The sequence below is a fragment of the Bicyclus anynana genome, chromosome 27, assembly GCF_947172395.1.
Source record: "Bicyclus anynana chromosome 27, ilBicAnyn1.1, whole genome shotgun sequence".
NCBI classification, from domain to species: Eukaryota; Metazoa; Arthropoda; class Insecta; order Lepidoptera; family Nymphalidae; genus Bicyclus; species Bicyclus anynana.
This window is the reverse complement of record NC_069109.1, coordinates 2,644,113-2,669,224: the sequence shown is the minus strand read 5'-3', so window position 1 is coordinate 2,669,224 and position 25,112 is coordinate 2,644,113. Positions and strand designations below refer to the sequence as shown.

The following is a 25,112-nucleotide window of genomic DNA, read 5'->3' as shown; positions in this document are numbered from 1 at the left end:
AAAAAAATCTCTGGTATGCACGAAGTTTTCTTCACCGATTGAGACACGTAATATTTAATTTCTTAAAAAGAGATCGATCGGATCGGGAGGTCGGGTGCATACATAGATTTACGATTCGGTACAAGTACTATAATTTACGAGTTGGTACAAGTAGAAGTACTTATAATTCTAAATCTATGGGTGCATCGCTATGGTCGTAGAGGCTTACGAATCGATACAAATGGGATTTTAATGATGTTAGTTAAAATCAAAGGAAATTATTTTAATTATATTTATATTTACTCCATTAATTTCTTTTATTATGATAGCTTGTATAGTTTGTGAGTTAAAAACGTAAAAACTAGATAACATTTATATATTTTTACAACCTTCAATATAAAATCGATATTTATCCTACCATATTAGTATTGGCAATCACAAACTGCTAAAAAGATACGCTCTTTGGTCCAAGCCCTCCGCTAAGACGAATTATATAACTAACACAAACGGGTAAAATAATTATAGTGTAACGGTTAAAAGCATAGAATTATCTTGTACCGAATCGTAAATCTATGGTTAAAAGATAGCCGACGCCTGCGTTCAAATCCAGTACATAGATTAAAGAGTCGGTACGGAGTCCATACATGAAGTCATGGTCCAGTAGTTTTTGAGATTATTCGTAACATACAAGAATACAAATATTTTCTAATGGTAATACATATTTGTATTTAATTTGGAATAGTATTTGTGTGAAATCTGCTAAATTGGCTAGCATGGTGGACTATTAGCGTAACCCTTTTCATTCTCAGAGGAGGCTCAACAGTTGATGTAGGAATGTTAATACAATAAATCACAAAATTTAAAAAAAATATTTAATCTTACAGATACAACTTAAAATTGTACACACCTATTTACTATGACATAGTAGTTATATACTACAGCTCGTTCGCTGTAGCATGGTGCGGGAGACAGTTAGTTTCACTCTTGAAAGTTTGCCGCGATTCACGATAATACTACGTATTATGAACGTCAGAAGGCAACTATCACCCGCACCGTGCTACAGCGCAATAGTACAAGGTATTATAGGCTGGTAGTTATATATTATGTACAGACTTAAATTTAAAACTATTTTATAGGTATGGCGTACACCTAAAGTTAAATATAGACAATGACCACATGACTCATGTTCATGGTGCACCACATGGTTTCGGGTGTGAGCGAGAGAAGTGTAGGCGGCAACACGCGCACTGGCAATGAGCAAATGAAGACAACTCCTCGCCCGCGTGGTACAGGGGTGCGAGGTGTGACAGAGAAGAGCGAGAGAGGTGCAGGCGGCAACACGCACGCCTGGCAATGAGCGAATGAAGACAATTCCTCGCCCGCGTGGGAGCGGACGGTAACACGCGCGCCTGAAAATCAATGAACCCTCCTAAAATGAGGCTCTCACAGACCCATAAACGAATCGTTAGAATTTATGTTAACCCACGTACGTACTTATAGTAGTCACGTTTTTTATTATGTTTATAGCACACATTGAAATATTACAAACCTGTAAAATTAAATTAAGAATACATTTCACAACTTTACGAACTGAAAGGCGAAACTCAGTTTACATACAAATTCGCGACCAAAAATTTTATAAATGATACAGAGCTAAAAATTAACCAAAAATAAGAACATAAAACGATATCTTATGAGACAAATTTTCAGATCAATCGGTATTGGCCAAATAAGCTGACAAACTGACAGGATTTCTCCTTTACAAATTTAATAGGTTATCATTACAAATAGGTATCTTATTATTTAAAACATACCTAACTTGTTATTAAAAAAAACAAATATCATACTACACAAAAGAATAACTATGAAATTATAATAAAAATGGAACGAAATATAACTTTAACTTGATATCTATAATGTCATAATGCGTAATACTTGTTTTCAACAAAAAATTACTAACCACATATACCTATAAGTATAATATAAACATAGTTATATATATTTTTTTCTCCAATACTTAATCTATACTTATAATAAATCTGTACAGGTCAATTCTGTACATGAAATATATTTCCAAAATAAATATCAGGGGATGATTAGTGATCGATACTGATGCCAAAGATGCAATCAGTAAAATTTTTGTCTGTCTGTATGTTCTTTATAGAAACAAAAACTACTCGACGGATTGTAACCAAATTTGGTACAATTATTCTTCATACTCCTGGGCAGGTATACTTTCATCACGCTACGATCAATAGGAGCAGAGCAGAGTGAAGGGAAATGTTGAGAAAACGGGAGAAGTTACTACTGTAGGGGCCAGATTAAAGAGATCTAGGGGCGGACGAAGTCGCGGGCGTCCGCTAGTATACTAATAATAATATCAATAAAATTACAAATGTAAACCAACGAAAACATGAAAGGGGTTCGCAGATCCCTACAAAAGGCGTATGTCCTGCAGCAGTGAACGTCGGTCGACTGATATGGTGCCTCAGTCGAATTAGATCGGGACCTGACTCACTAGACATTACCCCTCTATCCTAGTTTAAGATCAATGATCTAACGCTTTTTTAAAAACTACCTCTATAGAATCGATGTTTCACAGTAGTAATAGTTTACGTCATGCAAAGAGCTCCCTAAAAGTGTCGGTTTGTGTAGTTGAATGGTTAACTTCTACAATAATTAACATTTCTTAGAAGAAAGAAAAACTCAGCATTTATACTAATATTAAAAAAAGCTGAAAAGTTTGTTTGTTTGCTTGAACGCGCTAATCTCAGGAACTATTTGAAAAATTCTTTCAGAGTTAGATAGCCCATTTATCAACATTATCCCCGTATTCCAACGGGAACCGCGTCGTCTAGGCTCACATATAACCCAGAACCTTGTAAACCGAACAACATAAGCTAAGCACTGTACCCACGAGGGTAGTTAAGTTAGAGGGGAATAATTAGTGTAAGTAATTTTAAAGAACCCGCGATAGCCCAATAGATACGACCTCTACCTTTGATTCAGAGGGTGCAGGATTGAACCTGGTCCAGGGCATAAACCTTCAACTTTTCCCTTGTGCATTATAAGAAATTAAATATAGTTGTCTCAAAATGTGAACAAAAACATCGTGAGGGATGCTGCCTGAGGGTTTTCTTTATTCTGTAACATGTGTGAAGTCTGCCAATCCGCATTGGGCCAGCATGGTGGACTATTGGCCTAACCCCTCTCATTCTGAGTGATGAATGTGGGTGTTAACGATGAATTTGTCGAAAAACGCGTGAGATTGGTTGAGATTCCTCCCCTCCTTGACAAATCATAGTAGGGTAGTCGCGACTCATATCAAATTTAATATAAATAATATTAATTTCAAGTACATGGAATAAGGGTCCGAAATATATCGATAACAATTAATAAAATTTAAGGATTTCTTATAAAACTTGATTTAAATAATTTAAAACATGCAATTTTTTTTTTCCAGACCTCAAATACGCTGTCGACCATTTTTTGACGTCACAATGTCACTTGATGTAATAAACGTCAAACTAATTGATAACTATAATATATTTATCAAACGTTTCGTTTGGTAAAGGACTAGTTAACGTGACGTCATGAAACAGTTAAAATATACACCGTCATGGTCGACAGCATTTTGGCTCGTATTGTTAAAAATTTTTTATCAACTTAAGCAATTATAAATATTTATTAATTTTATTTATGCAGCATTTTTTTTTTGATTTTAATTCAAGTTACACTTTTTGAGCGTGGTGGCCGATAAGAAAACAATTTTTTTTTGTTTTATTGATTAAATAAGAAATATAACAACATAAAAAATAAATAAATAAATCATATCATACTCTGGTTAAATAAGTTTAGCCCCTTAGTTTCACACTTGTCCAGTTTAGTCGATATGATGACGTCGAAATGTGTTAACTTGATGCACAACTTGGGTGTTAGGTTTAATTTCGTTACAGAATTTCTTGATTCGGTCGCCGCGCTCAAAGTATCAACTAGCCTATCAGTAGAAGCCCTCTTAGTATTAAACCGAGAACCTGTGATAACCAGGCATTAAAAAGTATGAAAGTTAGTCAGCCCATCTTTTTTATGCAATACAGGCTTACGCTTGATTACAATAGGGTAGTTGATTTATATCAAATTTAATATAAACAATATTAATTTCGTATAGGCTTCGAAATATATCAATACCAATTAATAAAATTTAAGGATTACTTAATTTAAATATCACGTATTTTTTAAAATTTTCCAAACGACAAAAACGCTGTCGTCCATTTTGTGACGTCACTAACACCCTTGATGTACTAAACGTCGAACTAATTGTTAATTAATATTTTTGTCAAACGCTCCGTTTGTATGGGATTTATTGTAGTGACGTCATGAAACAGTTGAATAGGGATGATGACAGTTTTTTAAATTGTATATAAATTAAGAGTATACTAATAGTAAAGCAATTTTGTAAAAGTAACAGGGTATCTGCGATCATTACTTTCGGAGCTACAGGGATTTAAAGGGTCAGATTTGCGGCGCTGCCGCGGATCCCTGAAAAACGCCCCATACAAAATGGCTCGAAAAAATGACGTCATAGGCAATGTAATGATCGTTAGATTTGTATGCGCGTTCAAACAAAATTACAAATATCTTTGTTATTTGTGCGTTTATCTTTATAGTTCATATATTAAAAAATGTCACATTTAATGTAAGGAAGCTAAAACTGTATGAATTTTCATCTAATTACGATAAATTTTTTTTAATAGTTTTTGAAATTTTATAATCTCATTTATTTTGCAAATATCCAGACAATCTTTGCTTTTTATGTATAAATTAGTTAACATTGACCCTATTTACCCGAATGTATCATAAAAATCAATATATTCAAACCTAGTCATCATGCCCATTACAGACTGTCATGGCCGACAGGCGTTTTGGCTCGTATTGTCAAAAACATATTTAAAAACTAATATTTTCATGTAATCAGGTCTCAAAAAAAATATGAAAAAAAAAAATGTTTCTTTCTAGTAGAACAATAAATAATGAAAAAATGTGTCAACTAGCCTATTAAGCCTGATCGAAAGACAAATCGGTTTAGCCGTGAAAAGATAACAAACAGACATACATTCTCATTTACATTATTACTATGGATAATATTCAGTCTTAAAACTCAATAGGTACCTCTGTAACAACCAAACGAAGGTTACTAATTTTCTTCTGCTTACCATCAACTGCCGCAGTATTCAACAATCTATTGAAGTACTGCCTCGGCCCGTTACTATCTGCACTAACTCTATTTATTGGCATAGCAACAAACTGGGGGTTATTACTGATCAGAAGACTTTTTCTATTTATTGCAGGCAACTGCCTATTAATCGCATTGCCTGCATTCAACTGCCCATTAGAACCTTGCTTATCAAATCTATCAACTGCAGTATTGGAGTTAATGTTATTTGCATTCAACTGCCTATCATATCTGTTAACTGCACCTATCTGTCTAGGACTAAATGTATTCAACTGCCTGTCATATCTATTAACTGCACCTACTATCTGTTTGTTATTATCATATGACGGCCCATTAATACGTTGACTGTCATTACCATTAACTGCAATATTATTCAACAGCCTGTTACTCAGAACGACTGCAGAATTCAACTGCCCATTTAAGTGTTGCATGTCATTTCTAACTGCAGGATTTGATAATCTGTTTATAAGTTGTGTATTATTGTTGTCCACTGCCACAGTATTCAACTTGTTACCACCAACTGGAACATCTTTTAACAAATCATCCAAGAGATGGCTGTTACCATCAACTGCTGCATCCTTGTTAGCTGCACCGTTCAACTGCCTGTCATTATTGATTACCAAATTGACGTTTTCATATTCTGTCAACTCCACAATTGGTGCGGGTATGTCGAAATCTACATTGTTCATGTAATCATCGTCATCGTCTATGCAGATTATGTCATCCAATCCCATGTTGTGGTCATAACGGTTTGTAGATTTTGCATCTGTCAGTTGTATTTGTGACATAAAAGTGTTGGCTCTGAAGCAATTGTGTGTCTGCAGCAATGATGGCAGTGCAAAGTCTTCCTCGCATACATGGCAGCGGAGATTATCTGCAAAAAATATACTTTATGTTATTGAACAGCTTATGTTATCTATTAACTTATGTAATTAATTAATTAATTAGAACCCGCTTAAAAAGATCATGCTTATAATGATTTCTCAATACGACATTTTACACCAGTCCCTACAAGTTGAGACATGTTTTCATACATTTCTTAACGCTTAATACGATTTGTCATCCCGTTTAATACGCCTACATGCACCCAATGTCGAACAAAGGATGATTCACAATATTTGTCAGAACAACTTAATTAACAAATCAAACTGTAACCAAAATAAGACCCTAGAATGGCAGAGAATGACCTTGAGTGGAGTCACACACTTGTGAACGTTGTGTGTAGGGTTAAGGGCGCCGTTGACAGTTAACTAACACTCCCCTTTTCCAGTTAAGTCACTCTCCCCGCCTATTCCAAGTAATCCATAAAGAATTATACAACAAGAAATGTGCACGGCTCGAACGCCACGAGTATATTGAAGCCGACTGCACGACGAGCGCCTTATATCGCAAGTCGTTCCCGCCAACCGATCGGTACCCCTCTCTAAATTCTGTGGGCACAAGCCAACACGAGATCAAGCAACGTCATATCCGTCCCAGACTACTATTTCCTACAATATATTACCTGGATTTTGATATTGTGGATAATAGTGGAGTGAACTGAAGTTATCTTCACTTGTCTGTCCATGTAAAGTAAGCATATGTCGTTTTAGGGTTGAGTTTGTCGATAGATATTTGAGACACAGCTGAAACAACAAAATATATCTTGAATGGAGAGTGTCACTGACCACACATTGCACAATAAACACTTTTATACACTAACAATTATTATAAACAGGAAAGATTTGAATTTTTTGTACTTTTCTATATAACGAATAAACTGAAAAACTACTGGACCAATTTGAAAAATTCTTTCACCAATAGAAAGATACATTAACAAGGAAAAGTAGAAATAGAAAGTTGTGCTAGTTACACTATTTATAACTCAAAAACGTGTGATCTGATTTGGGTGAAAATTGATGGGAAGGATGCTAAGAACCAGGGGACAGATACTCAGGGATGGGGTAGCAAAGAAATGCACATAAGCCAAAGCGAAACATGACCAGGCCCACTAGTATTATAAAAAAAAGATTACTTTTTTTGTATGTAACAGATAAACCACTGAACCAATTTCCAAAATTCTTTCACCAATAAAGCTAAACTATCAGAGAGTAACATAGGCTAGGACAAATAGGGGCGGAGCATAAAATGGTGTGACAAAAACGAGAAAATATATTTCCTCAAATTAACTCTGAGATAGTCTTTACTGAAAAAATAATTAAAAATGTTCAAGGAACATGTGTTCTAAAATTAATATGTTCAGGGTAAATAATATTTGTTTTGTAAATATATCTTAAAATGTGTCCCATAAATGCATCCTTATGCAAGGTGTGTTGCATGGATAGTCAGAATTATTTGAATTACTTTGAGCAGCAGCCTGTTTATTAATAATTATACGCTTAGCAATTTGTTGAGTTAGTATTGTATCAGAATAACTTGCAGTAGGGTTATTATGTAACTCGGTGTACCATTCAAGTAATCAGTCACTACATTGTGTTTTCAACAAAATTATCATCATCTTACATAAAATAATATAAAAAAGAAACATTAGCACTTTATGTAAAAAAGTGCAGCCAAGCTTATTTTATTGAAATAAGTATTTTAAATCATCAAAAAAATAAAAAATTTAAATCAATCAAGAACGAAAATATGATAATTAATGATTTAGTTACTTATTATTTGAATGGTACACCGAGTTGCATAATAACCTTGCTGGTTCGTAGTAATACCTTTTGAGGCATTTGAGTTTCAAAGCAAACTGTAAACTGGCCTGCTTAGAATAAAAAAAATTTTAATTTTATTGCTCCAAGATAGTTTATAAAAAATCTCTCTTGGTGCAATATTAAAAGAGCATACAAAATCAAAAATGGGATGCAAAGCTCTTTTACCTTGCATTGATACTTTGATATGAGTGTCTTTGTGTGTCTTTTTTTTTTGGTTTCATTGTTCAATGTCTCCAGATCATTGGTTAATAAATTGGTTACATCATTCAAGTTTCCAGACACCTCTGCATTTTTGCCATGGAATGGCAATCTTTCAACCACAACTCGAGGTTGACGTCGGAGAAACTCTGGTAATTCCTCATTTAAATTGTAAAACCTTTTTGGTGCTACCTGTGCTACCTCTGTGGTGTTTTCTGTTATTTTTGAATTTTGTATCTGTGCAACTTCTGTTGTTTCTGTAAATGTTGTATTTCGCATTAGATTAGAAGCTTCCATATTGAATACTGTGATCGGTTTGGGTGAATCTGGGGATTTTTGTGGGTTATTTACTAAAAAATGCGACCATTTATGCTGCAACATGTCTGTTTCTGTACTGAACTTCTCAAAGCATTGGTCACAGAAGTAAAAGTCCCTATAACCCGTCATGGCACATTTGTCGTACTCCGGAAAGGTAGATACATGTTTCACCATCAACACCAACTTCTGGGTACTCAATTCACAAAAATTACATCTATATATTATTTCATCTTCAGTAGTTTGTGTTGTATATAAAGATTTAGGACGTCTCTTTGAGTGTAGAAACTTTATATGGTGGGACAAAGCACATTTGTCATCGAACCTGTCCTTGCATATGTCACAGATGTAGAACGTCCCCAAATGCTCATAACTGTGGTCTTTTAGATCCAGGAAGTGGAACACGATTATCTGACAAGTTTTGCATACATACTTCTTGATCTTCTTGCATATAAACCGTCTATGGTCGTTGTATTCTTTTTTATTGGGAAACAACGCACCACAGGAGTCACAGTGGAGTTTTATGTGTAATTTGAAGAACATTCTGTCGACGAAGTCTTTTGAGCAATAGAAACATACGTAGCACTTACGCTTCTTATGGAAATCCTTCATATGGCTCTTCAAGGACTCGTAATCCTCGTAAATCTTAGGACATTTTCGACAACTGTGGTACTCTTTCAGTTCGTGGACTATTATCTCGTCGGAAAACGAAACTTTTTTACGTATTTTGTTTTCTGGTTTATAGCACAGCATATGCTTGTTTTCTTGGTGGTTCAGCAGCTTCCTCTCGCTAGTGTACTCCTTCTGGCATATATTGCATGTTAGATTTGTGTTATTTAACCGATTTCTGGTTATATCTTGTAGTAGCTGAAGATTTTCGCGCGCTAATTTTACGGAACATAATTTACTGAAGTTTGCCACTTGATCTATGGCCACGAAGGTTGGTTTCCTCAAATAGGGTTGTTTTGTTAGATAAGGTGTTATATCATACCGCTCGCACAGCACTATGGGGTCTTTCTGGAAATCGCGTAAAACTTCTTCCATGTTTGCCACCCGATAGTGCCGTATACCTTTCTTCGCCTTGTAAATGTCCAACGAATCTCTGTATGCATTGCGATTCTTTCTAGACATCAACGTAAAAACTATGTATAATCAGAGTATTTGTTTAAACTATTCTTTAATGATATTAAAGTATCCGATATGACAAAACAAGAACAAAATAAAATGAAATACCAAAAATTCACAATTTCACAAAACACAAATAACATGACATCTGACAACTGACCACAGATCAACTGAGGAACTGACCACAACCACAACACAACTGACAACTGACAAGTAGAAGCAATAGGCTACTTGCCTCGTTTTTAAATAGTGTTTAAACTGAATTATTGAAGTATTAAAAGCTATATTTGATTTTGTCCCGTCAATAAATACCAGTAAAAATTATGTTATAAATGAAAAAATATCTACGTAAAATTTTTGCCACCGAACACAACAAATGAGCATGTGACGTCATTCATAAGGGCTCGTTTTTCTTTACACAACGAAAACGATTACAACACTGAAACATCGATTCTATAGTAACAGTTTTTATAAACGCGTTAGATCATTGATTTTTGATTTTTTGATCTTTGCCAAAGGGGTAACAGTTAGCGAGGCAGGTCCTGTTATTAATGGTCGAAGTCCACCGCCCACGGTTCACCAGGCATCAATATCATAGAGCATATAGATTATAGTCTGTGGTCAATGTTATGTGACTCAGAGAAGTATTTTTTATCGGACGATAGTACTTTTATTTGTACGTAAAACAATTTGCCGAAATTAATTACACAAACATTGTTTATTTTTACACGGAGGGCGGAAGGTGCACGAGTGCGAAATGTTTCCGCCGACGCGCATTCGGAGCTGCCTTCCCGTGATCAATCCAATGTTCAGACGGATGAGACCACACAAGCCCTTCCGACAAACCATCCACAATCAAACAAAGAACGTCCACAACGGGTTCAACACAACCAACCTTCAAAAGACGAAATGGATGAACTTCCGAGCGATATTCACACGATGGATGCCTTTAGGGAGTGTTATTTACGTTGGCTGGTGTTACATTCGCGCGAGTGTGAATTACGAGCTATCAAAAGTGGAGATAAAATTTTACGAGATGTTCCCTTTTCGAATTACTAGCAGATTGTGGGGGAAGTTGGCGTCGTGCGAGCTCCCGATTCCTATACGCAGCTTCGTCTATGGTACGTACATTAGAATGTTTAATGTGAATATCAATGATGCAGCAGTAACAGATCTCACGTATTACAAAAGTTTGTCAGCTTTCTTCACCCGTGCGTTGAGGGACGGAGCACGATACATATCGCCCGCGGCTTGCGTCTCTCCGTGCGACGGTGTAGTCCTAAACTGTGGACCAGCGGACACAGACAAGATAGAGCAAGTCAAGGGGGTCACATATAGCCTCGAAGAGTTTTTAGGCGAGAACAAATGGTCGAAAACCAAAGACATAAGCTATTACAATTCACTATTAAAAAACAAAAATAATATCCTCCACCAGTGTATTATATATTTAGCTCCCGGAGATTACCATAGATTTCATTCTCCGTGTGATTGGACATCAAACTTTAGAAGACATTTCTCTGGTAAACTGTTGTCGGTTAATCCATGGCTGGCGCGGTTAATTCCTGGCTTGTTCACTATTAATGAACGAGCAGTGTATATTGGGGAATGGAAGCATGGATTCTTCTCTATGACCGCTGTTGGGGCAACAAACGTAGGTTCCATAGAGATTTATAGTGACCCGCACTTGCGAACGAATACAAAAGGTAAACGGAATCGTATTGACGAACTGGAGATGCATAAAGCGACATTTAAAAAAGGCGAGTTGTTTGGACAGTTTAACATGGGTAGTACAATCATTCTGCTATTTGAAGCACCTGCAGATTTTAAATTCGAATTAAACGCTGGAGAGAGAGTGCTTGTTGGACAAGCTTTAACAACAGCTACAAAGGAGTTTTCTAGATGACCGATTTATGATGAATTATTTTACATGGCGCAGGCTGCTATTGTGTTTTATGTAATTTTGCTGACGCTATAATATGTTTATTAGTCTTAATTTAAAACTGTGAAATATTGCAATGACTTCTTGCCATATAGTTTGTAAACAAAAGGTCACAACTCAGAAATCATTAAAATCAATTTTGTTTTAAAAGCAATTTTTACAGCAATTGTAACTTGTAATGATTTTGTTAAAGCCAACTTCATTCTTCAATGAAGAGTTCATTCTACAAATACGAGTGGCAATTTTGCAACCAAGTTAAGATTGCAAATATAATTATGATTATGAGTTTATAAGTGCAGTCAACTTGTATAACCCCAAATATTCCTTTAAAATGTTTATCATTTGCTTGTATGCCTGCAATTATCAGCTGACAGACGAGTTATGTAATACAGCAAGACAGTGTTGCATAACCAAAGTGACCTAACCCAAAAACTTATGATTTTTTTTTTTGATTCATATGATGTATTAAACTTAATTGAAATTTTACTAAAAAGTGCTTAAATATTACAATAAATTTTACATTTTACACAAAAAAAACCATTTCCGTAATATATCGTAATATGTTATAATTTTGATTGGTTGAAGTTCTTCCATTGACTAAAATATAGTTTTAGCAAAAGTAAACAAAAACTTTACTAGCAATGATCTAGTATTGTTGAATTCTTGCCAATTTTAATATATAAATACAGAATTATAATTATGTTCAGTCATGATCAGAGGTGTGCAAGATATTAAACCAGTGTAGGCATGAAGTAGAATTATAGTAGGTAATACTGAAACAGGTAATTTTTACATTTTTCATTTCTGGAATTGGATTGAAGCCTTTCTTTGGAAATAAGGGCCTAAGTACTGCAGTCACAAAGCACTTTACTTGTTAGTATCGAATTTTGACGAGCCTTTTAATCTACAACATCTAATGGCTGTTCATAATTTTTGGGTATGCTTATGTATTTTTTTACTCTTTATATTTGATTTAGTGGTATATAAATTTAGATTGCATCAAGGATATTTCCAATCCTCAAGGATTATATAATGATTTATTTATTTAAATAAATAAATCATTATATAATCATGATGAACTTCCGCAAAGTAACGCCTGCTTCTATCCAAATCCTCAAGGATTTTATTTGTAAAATAAAACCCCAGTACTTCCAATCTATTCTCTAGTTCTTTGGGTATTATTAGAAGAGATACAGAATAAATTTTCAGCTTGCCTCGCCAAATACCCCAAAATGTCAACCAGTTATAGTCATTAGTCAAACTGGAAGTTACAAATTGTTAGTTTTTAAAATTAAAAAATATTTAGGTTGGGTTGTTTTTTAACATGATATTATATATTATTATATATATATGATATGCAAGCTAATGTTTATCTGAAAATATTAAGGTGGGGTTTTATGTGATTTTTATCCTAACAAAATGTAAATTTGGCTTTAATATATTATTGTAACTAAGAGTAATGCTGTATATTAGATTGGTTTGAAGTTGTGTAGATGTGGTGTGGTTTATTATTTTAAAAAATCAATATATGGATTGTTTAATTTTGACTAGAGTGACTTTTACTATATAAGTACAGAAAAATGACAAAAAAAAAAGTTTTTGAGTTTAAAAATTTTGTATTTTATTGTATGAATATATTTGATGTGTATAATCGTTGCTTTTTAGCTATATTAAAATAGAATAAGTTAGATGTTTTGTTAGTTTGAAAATATATTTTAATATATTAACTTTAGAAATGTTGTTTGACAACATATACCACCGAATGTATTGTCATGGTATGTCATAAAAGTTGAAACTGTATATTTGAAGCGTACACAATGTATAAACTAAATTACTGTTTTGAGGTACTTTCCTTGTGAATTGTGTGTATTTGTGCTTCTATTCCCATTAACGGTTTTCCTTTATGTATAGCATTAAGTTGACACATACATTGTGTATATAGCTTAATAGTTCTTCTGTTATTTATACCATATTGCTCATATCTATACACGGTAGTAGGGTCTTTTCCTTCCAACTTGCAAAATGGTAAAAATAAGAGCATCTTCTGTGAAATTCAGCCCTCATTCGCCTGAGAGCTTTTTTAACGGACGTTAAAAAAGCGTTCAAATACAACAAATGCATTCCCAAATATATGTTCACGACACCTGCAACACGACAAACACGACGCTTTTTTTCAAGTAGTGTTACATTTTCGATTTTATGCGTTTAAAATGGACCTTCATTTAACTTATTTGAACGCTTTTTTGACGTCAATTAAAAAAACTCTTGTGCAAATGAGGGCTTAGACTTTGAATGAGTGTGACATTGGGATTGGGTAGGGTGATGCGCTTACCCGCAAGTTTTACTAAACTGTGTTCGTTTTTACGATGATGTATAGTTTCAACTGCTTGGCCTAAACTGCTATATTATGCGTCTTGACTGTTTGTCTTTGTTGAAAATTAGTATACTATATTATTTTCCCTTCCATTCGCACTTGGGTTTATAGAGTTTTGAGCAACTAAGATAGTGATATGTAGTATAATATGTTGTATATTTATTTGTGTTAAAATAAAATATATTCAAGCATTGGCGTAGCGAGGTAAGGGCGGGGGACTGCCCCTTCTTGGTTTTTCGCTGTGTGACCTTAGTGACCTTAGTTTCTGTATCGGCCGTAAAACTAGTCTCGGTCGGACAATATCAATTTGTGATGTGAAATACTCAATTTAAGTATAGCTGCCCCCCCTCCCCCCAGATAGAATCCTGGCTACGCCCATGTATTCAAGGCGCATTGTATTAAAGTAATAAGGTAGTATTAAATATTGAAACTGTGGAGGGCAAAAGTAAAGAGATAATCATGTGGGGTACAAACTAAAAAAGTGTCCACTTGTAAAAGATAAATTTTAGTCCATGACCCAACGAAAAAATAGCGCTAGATAATAAATTGTAGATCGGGTGATACTGGGAGAATATTTAATCTTTTTAATGATAATTAATGAATTATGTGATTCAAAACTTATATAATTTCTTAAACCTAAATAAATGTAACAGTTAAAAAACGTAATTATAAACTGAATTCAAAACTACAAAAAGGAGTAGTAGTAAATATGACAACATTTTGTTTACAAACAGACAATATTTGTTCAAATCTTGTTAGCTGCCACTGACAAATTATACTAGACTAACAATTTTTTTCAAGTCTTTTAAAAGCAAACTTATCGTTCACTTTGTAATGTTCTTTCGTTCTGAGTAGATTCTTCTTCTATTTATTCATAACGCATTTTGACGGACACTTTTAATACTATCTCTGTATGAACTTACATCTTCCCTCCATACCATAAGACATACTCGTAATAGAAAATTCGAATATATTCGTATATCCGATCCCAGTTCTATTGTAAATAATTAGTTTCTCATAAAAACTATTACAATGTATTAGCCAAATATTTATTTACATGGATTTAATTTAGTTTCATTTTAGAGAACTAATCGTGAACTTTGTGAGCTCATACAATATAAATAATGTATAGCAGATAATAATGAATAGATTCTAGAACAAAGCTGCGGATCGAAACAAGTGTGAAAGTCAAATTTTGTGATCATTAAGCATTTACCTACTTTTAAATTCGACCGTAGTTAGTTAAAAATCAAATAATTGTAACCATAATTAGCAATTTTGGTCACGTGACATCTGTGAGTTGTGACGTCACATTTTAAACAAAGTTATTTACGACGCTCTAAGGCTGGTTTTAGAGTCACGCTGACCTTCGGCGCGCATCAGCACGCGCTGATAGCTACGCGTTATTCTGAAACGCTCCCTAGGAGTTCATACATTTCGTCTGTCAGCGCCGACGGTCATCTTGTCAGCGCGATTTGAAAACCAGCCTAACTCTTGCCTATATGCCTGTTACATTACCTAAATGTGATTAAATTATGTCATAACTGATACATGTTACGTAGTCAGCTTTTTCGATTTTTGGAAGTCAAAAAAATATCTAAAATTTATTGTTTTCAAGATAGCAAGCTTAATCTGAAATATTAGTTGCAAAAATAAAGCTAAGGTAATATTTTGCCTTATAAGAATAAGATAGCTTATAAATTATTTATTTATTTATGTATATAAGCTATCATAACCAACCTCAGACTAAATACATAAGGACTAGTATCGCACCCAAATTCACGAACAAAATTTTCTGCCATTTTCTAAGGAAAACGAGCTTAGATTTCATACATATCTTATACTAAACTAGCAGTTTTTGTTCGTTTTTTACACCATTTAACTACACAAGAAGGTATTTTTACGGAGGTTTTTAACCGACGGACACGATTGTAAACTATGAAACATCGATTCTATAAAGACAGTGTTTATAATCGCATAAGATCGTTGATCATATACTTTGACAGAAAAATAATGTCTTGCGAGGCAGGTCTTTATCTAATTAGTCTGAGTAACCAACACATTTCATATTTTATCATCACGCCTGTCAAACATCCAATTATAATAATCATAATGACCTACAACATTGTTGATGAAACTTGGTATCATGAAATTTACAAACTTGACTTAGGCCACTTCTGTTTCGAGCCAGCAGCGATAGCAAATGTGTGTGATCAAAGAAATATTGTGTACAAATAGTGATAATAATGATTGATGCAAGAAGCATGTAAAATTGTTTTTATAAACCAAAATGATGATGAATTCCAAATTGAACTATGTATAAGGTTAGAGGCAAGGGCGAAAAATTAATGTCCAACTCTATAGGTAACTCGATGGTATTGTTTATCAAGAAACAAATTAATAAGTAATGTTAACCTTGCATGCATAGATGCGTCCTTACCTCTACATTTAATATGATCAAAAGAAATAGAAGTTTAGTTTTTGTTATATATGATATAGTCTGACCAGTGCATAGAACGTCAACTACATATTTCATGAACAGAAAGGACATTTTTGAGGCATAGTTGAAATATCTTTTTCTTCTTCTTTATTTTTTTTTTTTACATTGGGCTTGACTACAATCAAATATGTATTTATGATTATGATGTATTTTTTTCAAAACTTTTGTACTGTAGTATTTTTTTGGGAGCCACCACCAGTGGGAAGCACCGAAATTTTATGAGATTGTATTACACCTCACTATTTTTTGCTTTTACATAAGGTCCTGTATTGTGGTGGACCCGTCATTGATACGACTCATATAACGGTAGAGGTCTAAGATGAAGCTTCTAATTTGGATTCTACTATTACTTTTATGTTTTACTGACCGAATTAAGAATTATTATCTTTCTTTCCAAAGCAAATACAGAGAGCGATATTTTCAGTTGGCCCGCTATTCAGCGTTTGTAGATATTTTTTTCGTTTCGAGATCTGTCTTGGTGCGTGTCACAGGTCTACAGAAAAAGGAAACTACTGAAACGGAAAAAGAACTATAGTCTGGCAAGTTCGTTGATTACACCCCCATGTATGCGGGCGACGGGGGGAAGGACTGCGCGGGTGTGAAATCGTGCGTGCGGGGAAGTAACATGCATCAGTCGTGGGTTTTTCAATCATCGCTACACGCCCCCGCCCCGCGCGTACTATCGGGAGTGTTACGAACGAAGTTGCCAACCTAAAATTTCTTCCAATATAAAACTAAGCATAGACTATCAAGAAATACTTGTGACGTCAATGTGTCACTCTCAAAGTTTTTTGTTTTATTGTTTGGCTAATGAAAGTACAGACTGAATTCGACAAAATGGATGGCGTCCCTAAAACAGTGCAAATATTTAAATAACTCAAGTTTGATAATTGCAATTTACTTTTATTTCAATAATGTCGTAAAGTTTTCACACATACGTTTTTTTTGCTATAGATTAGTAGATATTTATTTTTAATTTGCCAGGCAATTTCAGTCTACTTTCAATAACCAAACTCTATATACAAAGTGTTAAGTTATGGTATTCACTATTATTGACGTATGCTAGTTGACATAAACGAAAGTGAGATACTATGTAAGTTGTAACAAATGTCATCCGGTGCCTACTGTGATTATCATACAGTAGGAAGATGACATTTCTCAAATTGATTTGATGTTTATTTTAATAGGTTGATAATAATGACCTTAATAGTGAATAGATCAGTTGGTCAGGCTATAAATAAGATACTCGCAATTAATTTTACATTATGTGTGAATAGAAAACAATTTTTACTTTATACCCCCATAAGTATTATGTAAACAAGACAAAAATAAAAGATTTAAAATATTTTTTGATGTTTTGTTTTATTAAATGTATCCTATCGTCTTATTAGACTTCTCATGGAATTAGTAATTTTATTAAAGTTGTAATTTTTAATGAAAACGTGACGTTGACGTCACCTACCTGCAGATGTATTTTCAAGTCATCCAGGTACCCACTTAAATACACAAAATTCATCCAAATCAATCCAGTCTCTTGGAAAGTTTGGGGATAGTTGACTCATCAAAATTAATATTTTTTAATATGGCCATGTTATAGGTACTTAAATACGTAGCATTCTGAATTGATGAGCCCTTGAATTTGATCATATCGCAATATTCGAAAAAAAAATTTTTTTCACCTCGAGTCTATAGCATAGATTTACGAGTCTGTACAAGTACTATAGCGTCTCATAGTCGTCCTGTTGGTTTTTTTAACTTCACCTAACTAAGAACACTTCGGTTATTATTACAAATCTAACAATATTTTTATTACATAAATGCGTTCAGTGGTTTGGAAGGTAATAAAGAATATAATATTACATACGTAGATACAAGATACGCGCGAAAAACATAACGCTTCTTGCAGTCGGGTAAATACGTCTCAGACGACGTCATTTATAACTCTTTGGTGATGGTTTGTCTCTACCTACCTTATCATCATCTATATTCTATGGTCGTAATTGCTTGTCAAATCAAATCAAATGTCAAAACTCAAAAAAAAGGGAAAAAAATACATAATTTGTGTTTGTATTTTTTAAGCGACATTCGTTGAGACTGAGTTATTTTAATTTTCCAAGATAATGATGATTATAATATTTATATATTAATGCTAGTTTAAAGTGATCCTGATCTGTGATTTAAATTTTAATGTAAAGCTAATTAATGGGTTACAGAAGAAGTGTTTTACATTAATATAATATTTAAAAAAAACATTTACTTTAAAATAAGGGTTAGTTAATGTATATAAGCTTTATAAGTTGTTATTTACCAAAAACTTAGTAGTAGATTCGTAAGTAATTATTAATCTTTCTAATTCTAGATGTCAGCTTCTGTTTTGGTAAAGTTATTACTTTTGGAAGAGGCGAGACGAATTGACATGCTGAGAAGAAGGCGAAAGCGCTTCAAAATTCGTAGTCTTCGTCAGCTATCGACGGATAAAGACTACATCCGAATTTATAGGCTTAATTTCGAGCTGATAAAAGACCTAGAACACGATTTAGCCCAATATCTTCCGCCGGAGCCCAGTCGTAGCGACGGTGTCGATAACAGAACAAAGGTTAGATCTTTAGAATTATTGATCGTAGCCACTTGATTGCTTTTCATTCTTAACAAGTTAGCCCTTGACCACAATCTCACCTGATGGTAAGTGATTCAATCTAAGATTAGGACTAACTTGTTTGGAGTAGGATAAAAATCCAGACCCCTTTCGGTTTCTACATGACATCGTACAGGAACGCTTAACAGTGTGCCTGTGACAGCAGGATGATAACTACCCACAGCTGAAACCACCAGCCAGATCTCATGTTGTTATTATTATTATTATCTTATATCATATGATACAAGAGGAGAGGAAGGCCAAAGAAGCGATGGTTAGGGTGTGTGAAATTGAATAGCGAGATCCATGAGTATCTGTATATCAAAACGAAAGAGGAAGTCCAACAGTGTAGCAGGACTTATAAACAGCAATTGGAACATCATCCCAATTCACTGGCAGCTCAGCTCACTGTACCAGACTATCTTAAACACCTGAAAAGAAAAAGAATCTTGGAGCTGGATGTGCAATAGTCCAGTTTTAACAACAATATGAATGTCTCATGTTACATACCAACATCAAACCTAAAACCCATCTGCTCATAGTCTTTTTGACTGATTGCACGATATTTCATGGAAAAAAATAAAGAGGACATGTGTGCAAAGGGAGTGGATGATGATTTGGTAAGTAATAGAGACAAATAGAGAAGATTGACATATTTTACTGACTCGACATAATTGGGATAAGAAAGGAATGAGAGCCCAGTGGATATGACCTCTGCCTCTGATTCCGTAGGGTTTGAATCTGGTCTAGGGCATGCACCGCCAATTTTTCAGTTATGTGCATTTTAAGAAATTGAAAATGACGTGTTTCAAACTGCTGAAACGTAAATACATATTTATCACAGCCGTCTGCTTCGCGTGCTATCCGTGCTGTGGTGAACGCCTTGGCCCACCCTGGATTTGTGAAGAAACACATAAGACTTCCACATAATGTCAATGAGCGGTCATATGTAAAAGAAAGGTAAGAAACACTCGAGCAATTCTTAAAAGCAAAAGCATAAAATTTTTTATTATAAATACAAGTAACATTGAGATACTGGAAAGATTTCAAAACAAGGCTGTAAGATGTCTTTTTAACATCCCGCCATACAAAAGTAACAAGAATATTCAAAGTGATCTTAATGTTAAGACAGTCAGACAGGAAATACAGTGCTACAGTATCAAATATCAGGAGCGACTAGCAATGCATGTCAATGACTTGGCAAACAATCTAGAAGGAGACGGCAGCCTGCTTTTTTGCAGACTGAAACGCAACAGTGTTCACAATCTAGCCAAGAAAGATAGCTAGAATACAGCATAATAGGAGATTTGTCAATGAACTTACTCCTTCTGATGACCCATAATCTCTAACCAACAGACGAACGGCTCAATGTCAAATGACAGATTGCCGAGTAACAGTATTAGAGAAAGGAGAAAAAAAAAAAAAAATATTAATGTCTTTATTTCAGGCTATACTGGGTGTATAGCCTGAATTAATATACAGAGAAATACTGATTCATCATCATCCATCATCATCGTCATGGTCATCGTCTTTGTCATCATCATCATCTTACCAGCTGATGGACATACACTGCAGGATATAGGAATTTTGTAGGGACTTTCAAACATCTCGATTCAGAGCCGCCTGCATCCAGCCAATCCCCGTGACTTGCATGGTGTTGTCAGTCCGCCTGGTGGGGGGTCAACCAACACTGCGTTTTCTAGTGTGGGGTCGCCATTCCAGCACCATGGGCCCCCACATCGGCTTGTCGTACTATATGTCACGCCCATTGCCACTTCAGCTTCTTGACATTGTATATGTTATGAGTATGTAAATGATTTGTATGAACATGTATTACTAATACTATGGTTATTTTTGTTTTACGCCACCTGCTGATGTTCTTATGGGTTCCTAAACCGAAATCGCTTGGAAGAAATCGCATCTTAACGATAAGGCCGCCTTTTGTATGCTGATCTCTTCTTAATATGTTTTTATTTCTCTTGTTTTTGTCACAGTGGTGTGCAAATAAAGTGTATAAAATAATAAAATAATTATTATAAAGGAGATGGTCCATTTTAGGTCCACTCTTGTACCCCGTATCATTAAAATTTAAAAAAACCAAGGGCTTTATTAAAATTTATTAAAGTGAATAAATCTAAATAAATAAAATAAGGACCCAAGTTTTTGATTTATATTAAGATGGCGCCCATAGAGCAACCATGACATGACAATTGACAGCAAACGTCAAATCGATTACTGCATTGAAATCGTCATCTATCCGCCATTATTACCCATAATAATGTTGCATTTCTTGGGAGATAATGAATATTATTTAGAAAGAGTTAAAGGAAATTCGTAGATTTGTATAATCAAAAATAGTTAAAAAAAATATCTTCTTTTACTTCTGTTAGGGTACAATGACTGATCCTGGGGTCCATACAATTTTGGACCATCTCCATTATTATTACAGATTTTTCAAAAAATTCCACATCCCTGACATATTAGGATGCATTGACAGCTTTTTTGTGACAATGGTACGCCCAAAAGAAGACGATGAGCAATTCAACTGTGGAGAGGGATATCATTCCAGAAAATTAACCATTGTAAGAATTATAATTACCTTTATAATTATTTATTTAAATATATACTAATAATAATTATATTATTTAGTAATGAATGGATAAAACGCAAATGATACACCATCTAATTATCTAAAATTATTTTGAATAGTTTTGAAAAGTTAGTTATATTTTTTTCAGAATTTTCTTTTCTGCTTCTGTAACCTATTATCAACTTTTATTGCAGATCACAGACAGTGACTTAAATATTCTATATGTAGATGTTAAACATGGTGGAGCTACTCAGGCTAATTTCATTTTTGAAAATAGTACTATAAGAACACATTTAGAAAAACTGACAAATGAGGGAGAAACTCTGTACCTACTAGGTAAGAAGCTATATGTAATATGTAATCTATTTTCTATCTTATTTCATTCCCATTTAATAAACTAGCTGACTCTTTTTTTAATGTTCTTAAATTTGTTCATTATCGTTCTACTAGATTGGTAAATAAATTATCATATTTTTTCGAGACGTGATTACATGAAAATTTCAATTGTTTAATATTTTTTTGACAATACGAGCCAAAACGCTGTCTGCTATGGTCTATATTTCAACTGTTTCATGACGTCACTATAACAAAATCCCTTGAAAACGGAGCGTTTGACAAAAATATTACTTAACGATTAGTTTATTACATCAAGTAACATTGTGACGTCACTAAATGGGGGACGTTAGGAAAATCTAAAAAATGCATGATTTTTAACCGACTTCCAAAAAGGAGGAGGTTCTACGTTCGGCTGTATGTATGTTTTTTTTTTAAACTAAGTTTTATAAGGAATCCTTAACCTTTTATTAATTAATATGGATTGGATGTATTTCGGACCCTTATTCCATGTAGGTACTATGCGAAATTAATATTAAATTTGATATGAGTCAACTACCCTATGAGCTAGAGCCGTGATAGCCCAGTGGATATGACCTCTGCCACTGATTCCGGAAGGTGTGGGTTCGAATCTGGTCCGGGGCATGCACCTCCAACTTTTCATTTGTATGCATTTTAAGAAATTAAATGTCACGTGTCTCAATCGGTGAAGGAAAACATCGTGATGAAACCTGCATACCAAAGAATTATCTTAATTCTCTGCGTGTGTGAAGTCTGCCAATCCGCATTGGGCCAGCGTGGTGGACCATTGGCCTAACCCTTCTCATTCTGAGAGGAGACTCGAGCTCAGCAGTGAGCCGAATATGGGTTGATGACGACGACCCTATGGGACATGTTGTACTATAGATTTACCTGCTTAATATCCTACTCTTGCAAATGTTTCATTAATAATTTATTTTTACACATTCAGGTGATTCAAAATATACACAAAGACCCTACGTGATGACCCCATATGGTAACCCAAAAACCGACGCACAAAAATATTATAATAAACTCCACAACACTGCTAAAAACACTGCAGAAAAGACTTATAAAGTACTCAAAGCGAGATTCAAAAGTCTCTTAGTACACAGGGTGTTCCATTATGATCCAGATATGGTAGCAAAAATTGCTACAGCGTGTTGTGTGTTGCACAACATATGCAATAGATCGGGGTTGCCAGTTCCATCGCTGGAGGAGGATTTACGGAAGCGGGAAATGGAAGTTTTAAATAAACTGAAGCAAAATAGAAGCAATGATTTAGATGAAGAGTGTAGGTTTAGGGATGAACTTGCTGATCGGTTGTGGTGTGAAAGGTGATTTTTGAATTAAAACTCTTTATAAGTCTCATTCGCACGAGGGTTTTTCTTACGGGCGTTAAAAAGCGTTCAAATAATATAAATATAATTATGAAAGTCTATTTCCATCGCCCAAAATTGAAAATGCAACACTGCTCTAAAAAAAGCGTTGTGTTTTAAAAACTCTGTCGTGTGAACATATATGTACTTGGGAATGCATTTGAATCCTTTTTTAACATTCGTTTAAAAAACTCTCGTGCGAATGAGTGCTAATAGGGCGAGGCGAACAGACGTTGAGAGGAGTTGGAGAGCTAAAGAAGTTTTATTTTAGTCCTGTTGTCACACTAGTTTTCTTTTACATTTCAGTTTGTAGTAATTTTTTTTTATATTTTCAGCTGTCGTGTTTTTTTTTATTTCTGCTGAAGTGCTTTTTATTTTCAGCTATAGTGTTTTTTTTTAAATTTTAGCTGTAGTGCTTTTTTAATTTGAGCTGTTGTGTTTTTATTTATTTTAAGCTGTAGTGTTTTATTTTTTATTTAAAACTGTAGAGCTTTTTTAAATTCAGCTATGGTGCTTTTATTTATTTTAAGCTATAGTGTTTTATGTTTAATTTCAGCTGTAGTGATTTTTATTTTTAGCTACAATGTTTTTTTAATTTTGGCTGTAGTTATTTATTTTCAGCTGTGGTGCTTTTTAATTTCACCTGTAGTGTTTACTTTTAAATTTCAGCTGAAGTGGTTTTTTTTTTATTTCGACTGTAGTGATACTTTTTCTTAGTGACTGATACACATGACTCTGTATCTCAAAATATACTGAACCAATTGTGATGAGACTCGCACTTATGCCTACATTGAAGTATGGCTAGGACAACCAAATAAAATGTAATGTTGTAATGTACATTGCTAATAACCCTGTGATAAAATTAGAAGTAATATTGAATAAGTGAATAAAAATATAAATTACAATTACTGTGGTTTTATTTTTAAATAATATTGGTTACTACCCTGTATTAGTTGGTTATACTACAATTTGTGAATTAGGGAAAATAACTTTGACGGCCTCCGTGGTGCAGTGGTATGCGCAGTGGATTTACAAGACGGAGGTCCTGTCCTCACCAGCGTAGACGCTTACTTGTTTGATTTGATGCTCTCGTAGCCCGGGATGATGCAGAAGGAGAAGCAGCCAACTGCATCAGCCGCGCTGGCAGACCGGCAGACCAGTACCTCCTCTAGATCCTAATTAGCTAGCGCTGACCGAGCGCGCTTACCAATACTTTCTAGGTACTGCATATTAGGCAATGAACAATGGTCTACTTGGTATCGAGGACTATTGCCGGAAAGTATATTATGGATGGCGGACCACTGGCGGACCATTAGAGGTGAGGCGTATATACTGGAGCAGGTCTTAACACTAGGTTTGTTGGAAGACGTATGGCGTACGAGTACGGAGCAGGGACATAAACACGTATTAAGCGTATTTAGAAGTACCGAGTACCGAGGAGCGCAAGACGTCAACAGAGTGCGAGTCCAATACTCGCAAATACTCTAACGGTCCAACCAATGCGGGACGTGTTCAGAGACGCGTTCGATTAGTAATGTGTGAGTGAGAGACTTCTATCAATGCCGAAAGAAAATAGACTTTGTTGTCTAGACATAAGACAGGTTTTTCAACGCAATAAACACTTCATACTCCAACAGTCAAAACATCGCGAGACGCGTTCGTTTAAGAATGTGTGAGTGACGTCCCATTGCCGATGAAAAATTGTCTTTACCTTATCAAACATAAGACCGAATTTTTAACGCAGTATACACTTAATACTCCAAACATCGTACTGAAGTTTGACCAATGGCGG

The 25,112-nt window shown here is 34.6% G+C and overlaps 3 protein-coding genes across 3 annotated transcripts; 2 read left to right on the top strand and 1 right to left on the bottom strand.

Annotated features, from left to right (window-relative positions):
* Window positions 1-837: 837 nt before the first annotated feature.
* Window positions 838-9,727, bottom strand: LOC112056656 (zinc finger protein 208). Its single transcript, XM_024097109.2, has 3 exons — window positions 8,080-9,727; window positions 6,717-6,837; window positions 838-6,086 (listed from the first exon to the last, which is right to left on the bottom strand). Exons 1-3 carry the CDS (start codon window positions 9,556-9,558, stop codon window positions 5,131-5,133), a joined length of 2,556 nt encoding a protein of 851 aa, XP_023952877.2. The 5' UTR covers window positions 9,559-9,727; the 3' UTR covers window positions 838-5,130.
* Window positions 9,728-10,165: 438 nt separating this feature from the next.
* LOC112056652 (phosphatidylserine decarboxylase proenzyme, mitochondrial) lies at window positions 10,166-17,712 on the top strand. The gene has a single exon (XM_024097105.2). It carries the CDS (start codon window positions 10,310-10,312, stop codon window positions 11,453-11,455), a length of 1,146 nt encoding a protein of 381 aa, XP_023952873.2. The 5' UTR covers window positions 10,166-10,309; the 3' UTR covers window positions 11,456-17,712.
* A 663-nt stretch (window positions 17,713-18,375) lies between these two features.
* On the top strand, window positions 18,376-24,225 carry LOC112056653 (putative nuclease HARBI1). Its single transcript, XM_024097107.2, has 6 exons — window positions 18,376-18,634; window positions 18,725-18,961; window positions 19,845-19,960; window positions 21,450-21,582; window positions 21,785-21,926; window positions 22,894-24,225. The coding sequence occupies exons 2-6, from the start codon at window positions 18,725-18,727 to the stop codon at window positions 23,280-23,282; spliced, it is 1,017 nt and encodes a 338-aa protein (XP_023952875.2). The 5' UTR covers window positions 18,376-18,634; the 3' UTR covers window positions 23,283-24,225.
* Window positions 24,226-25,112: the final 887 nt, after the last annotated feature.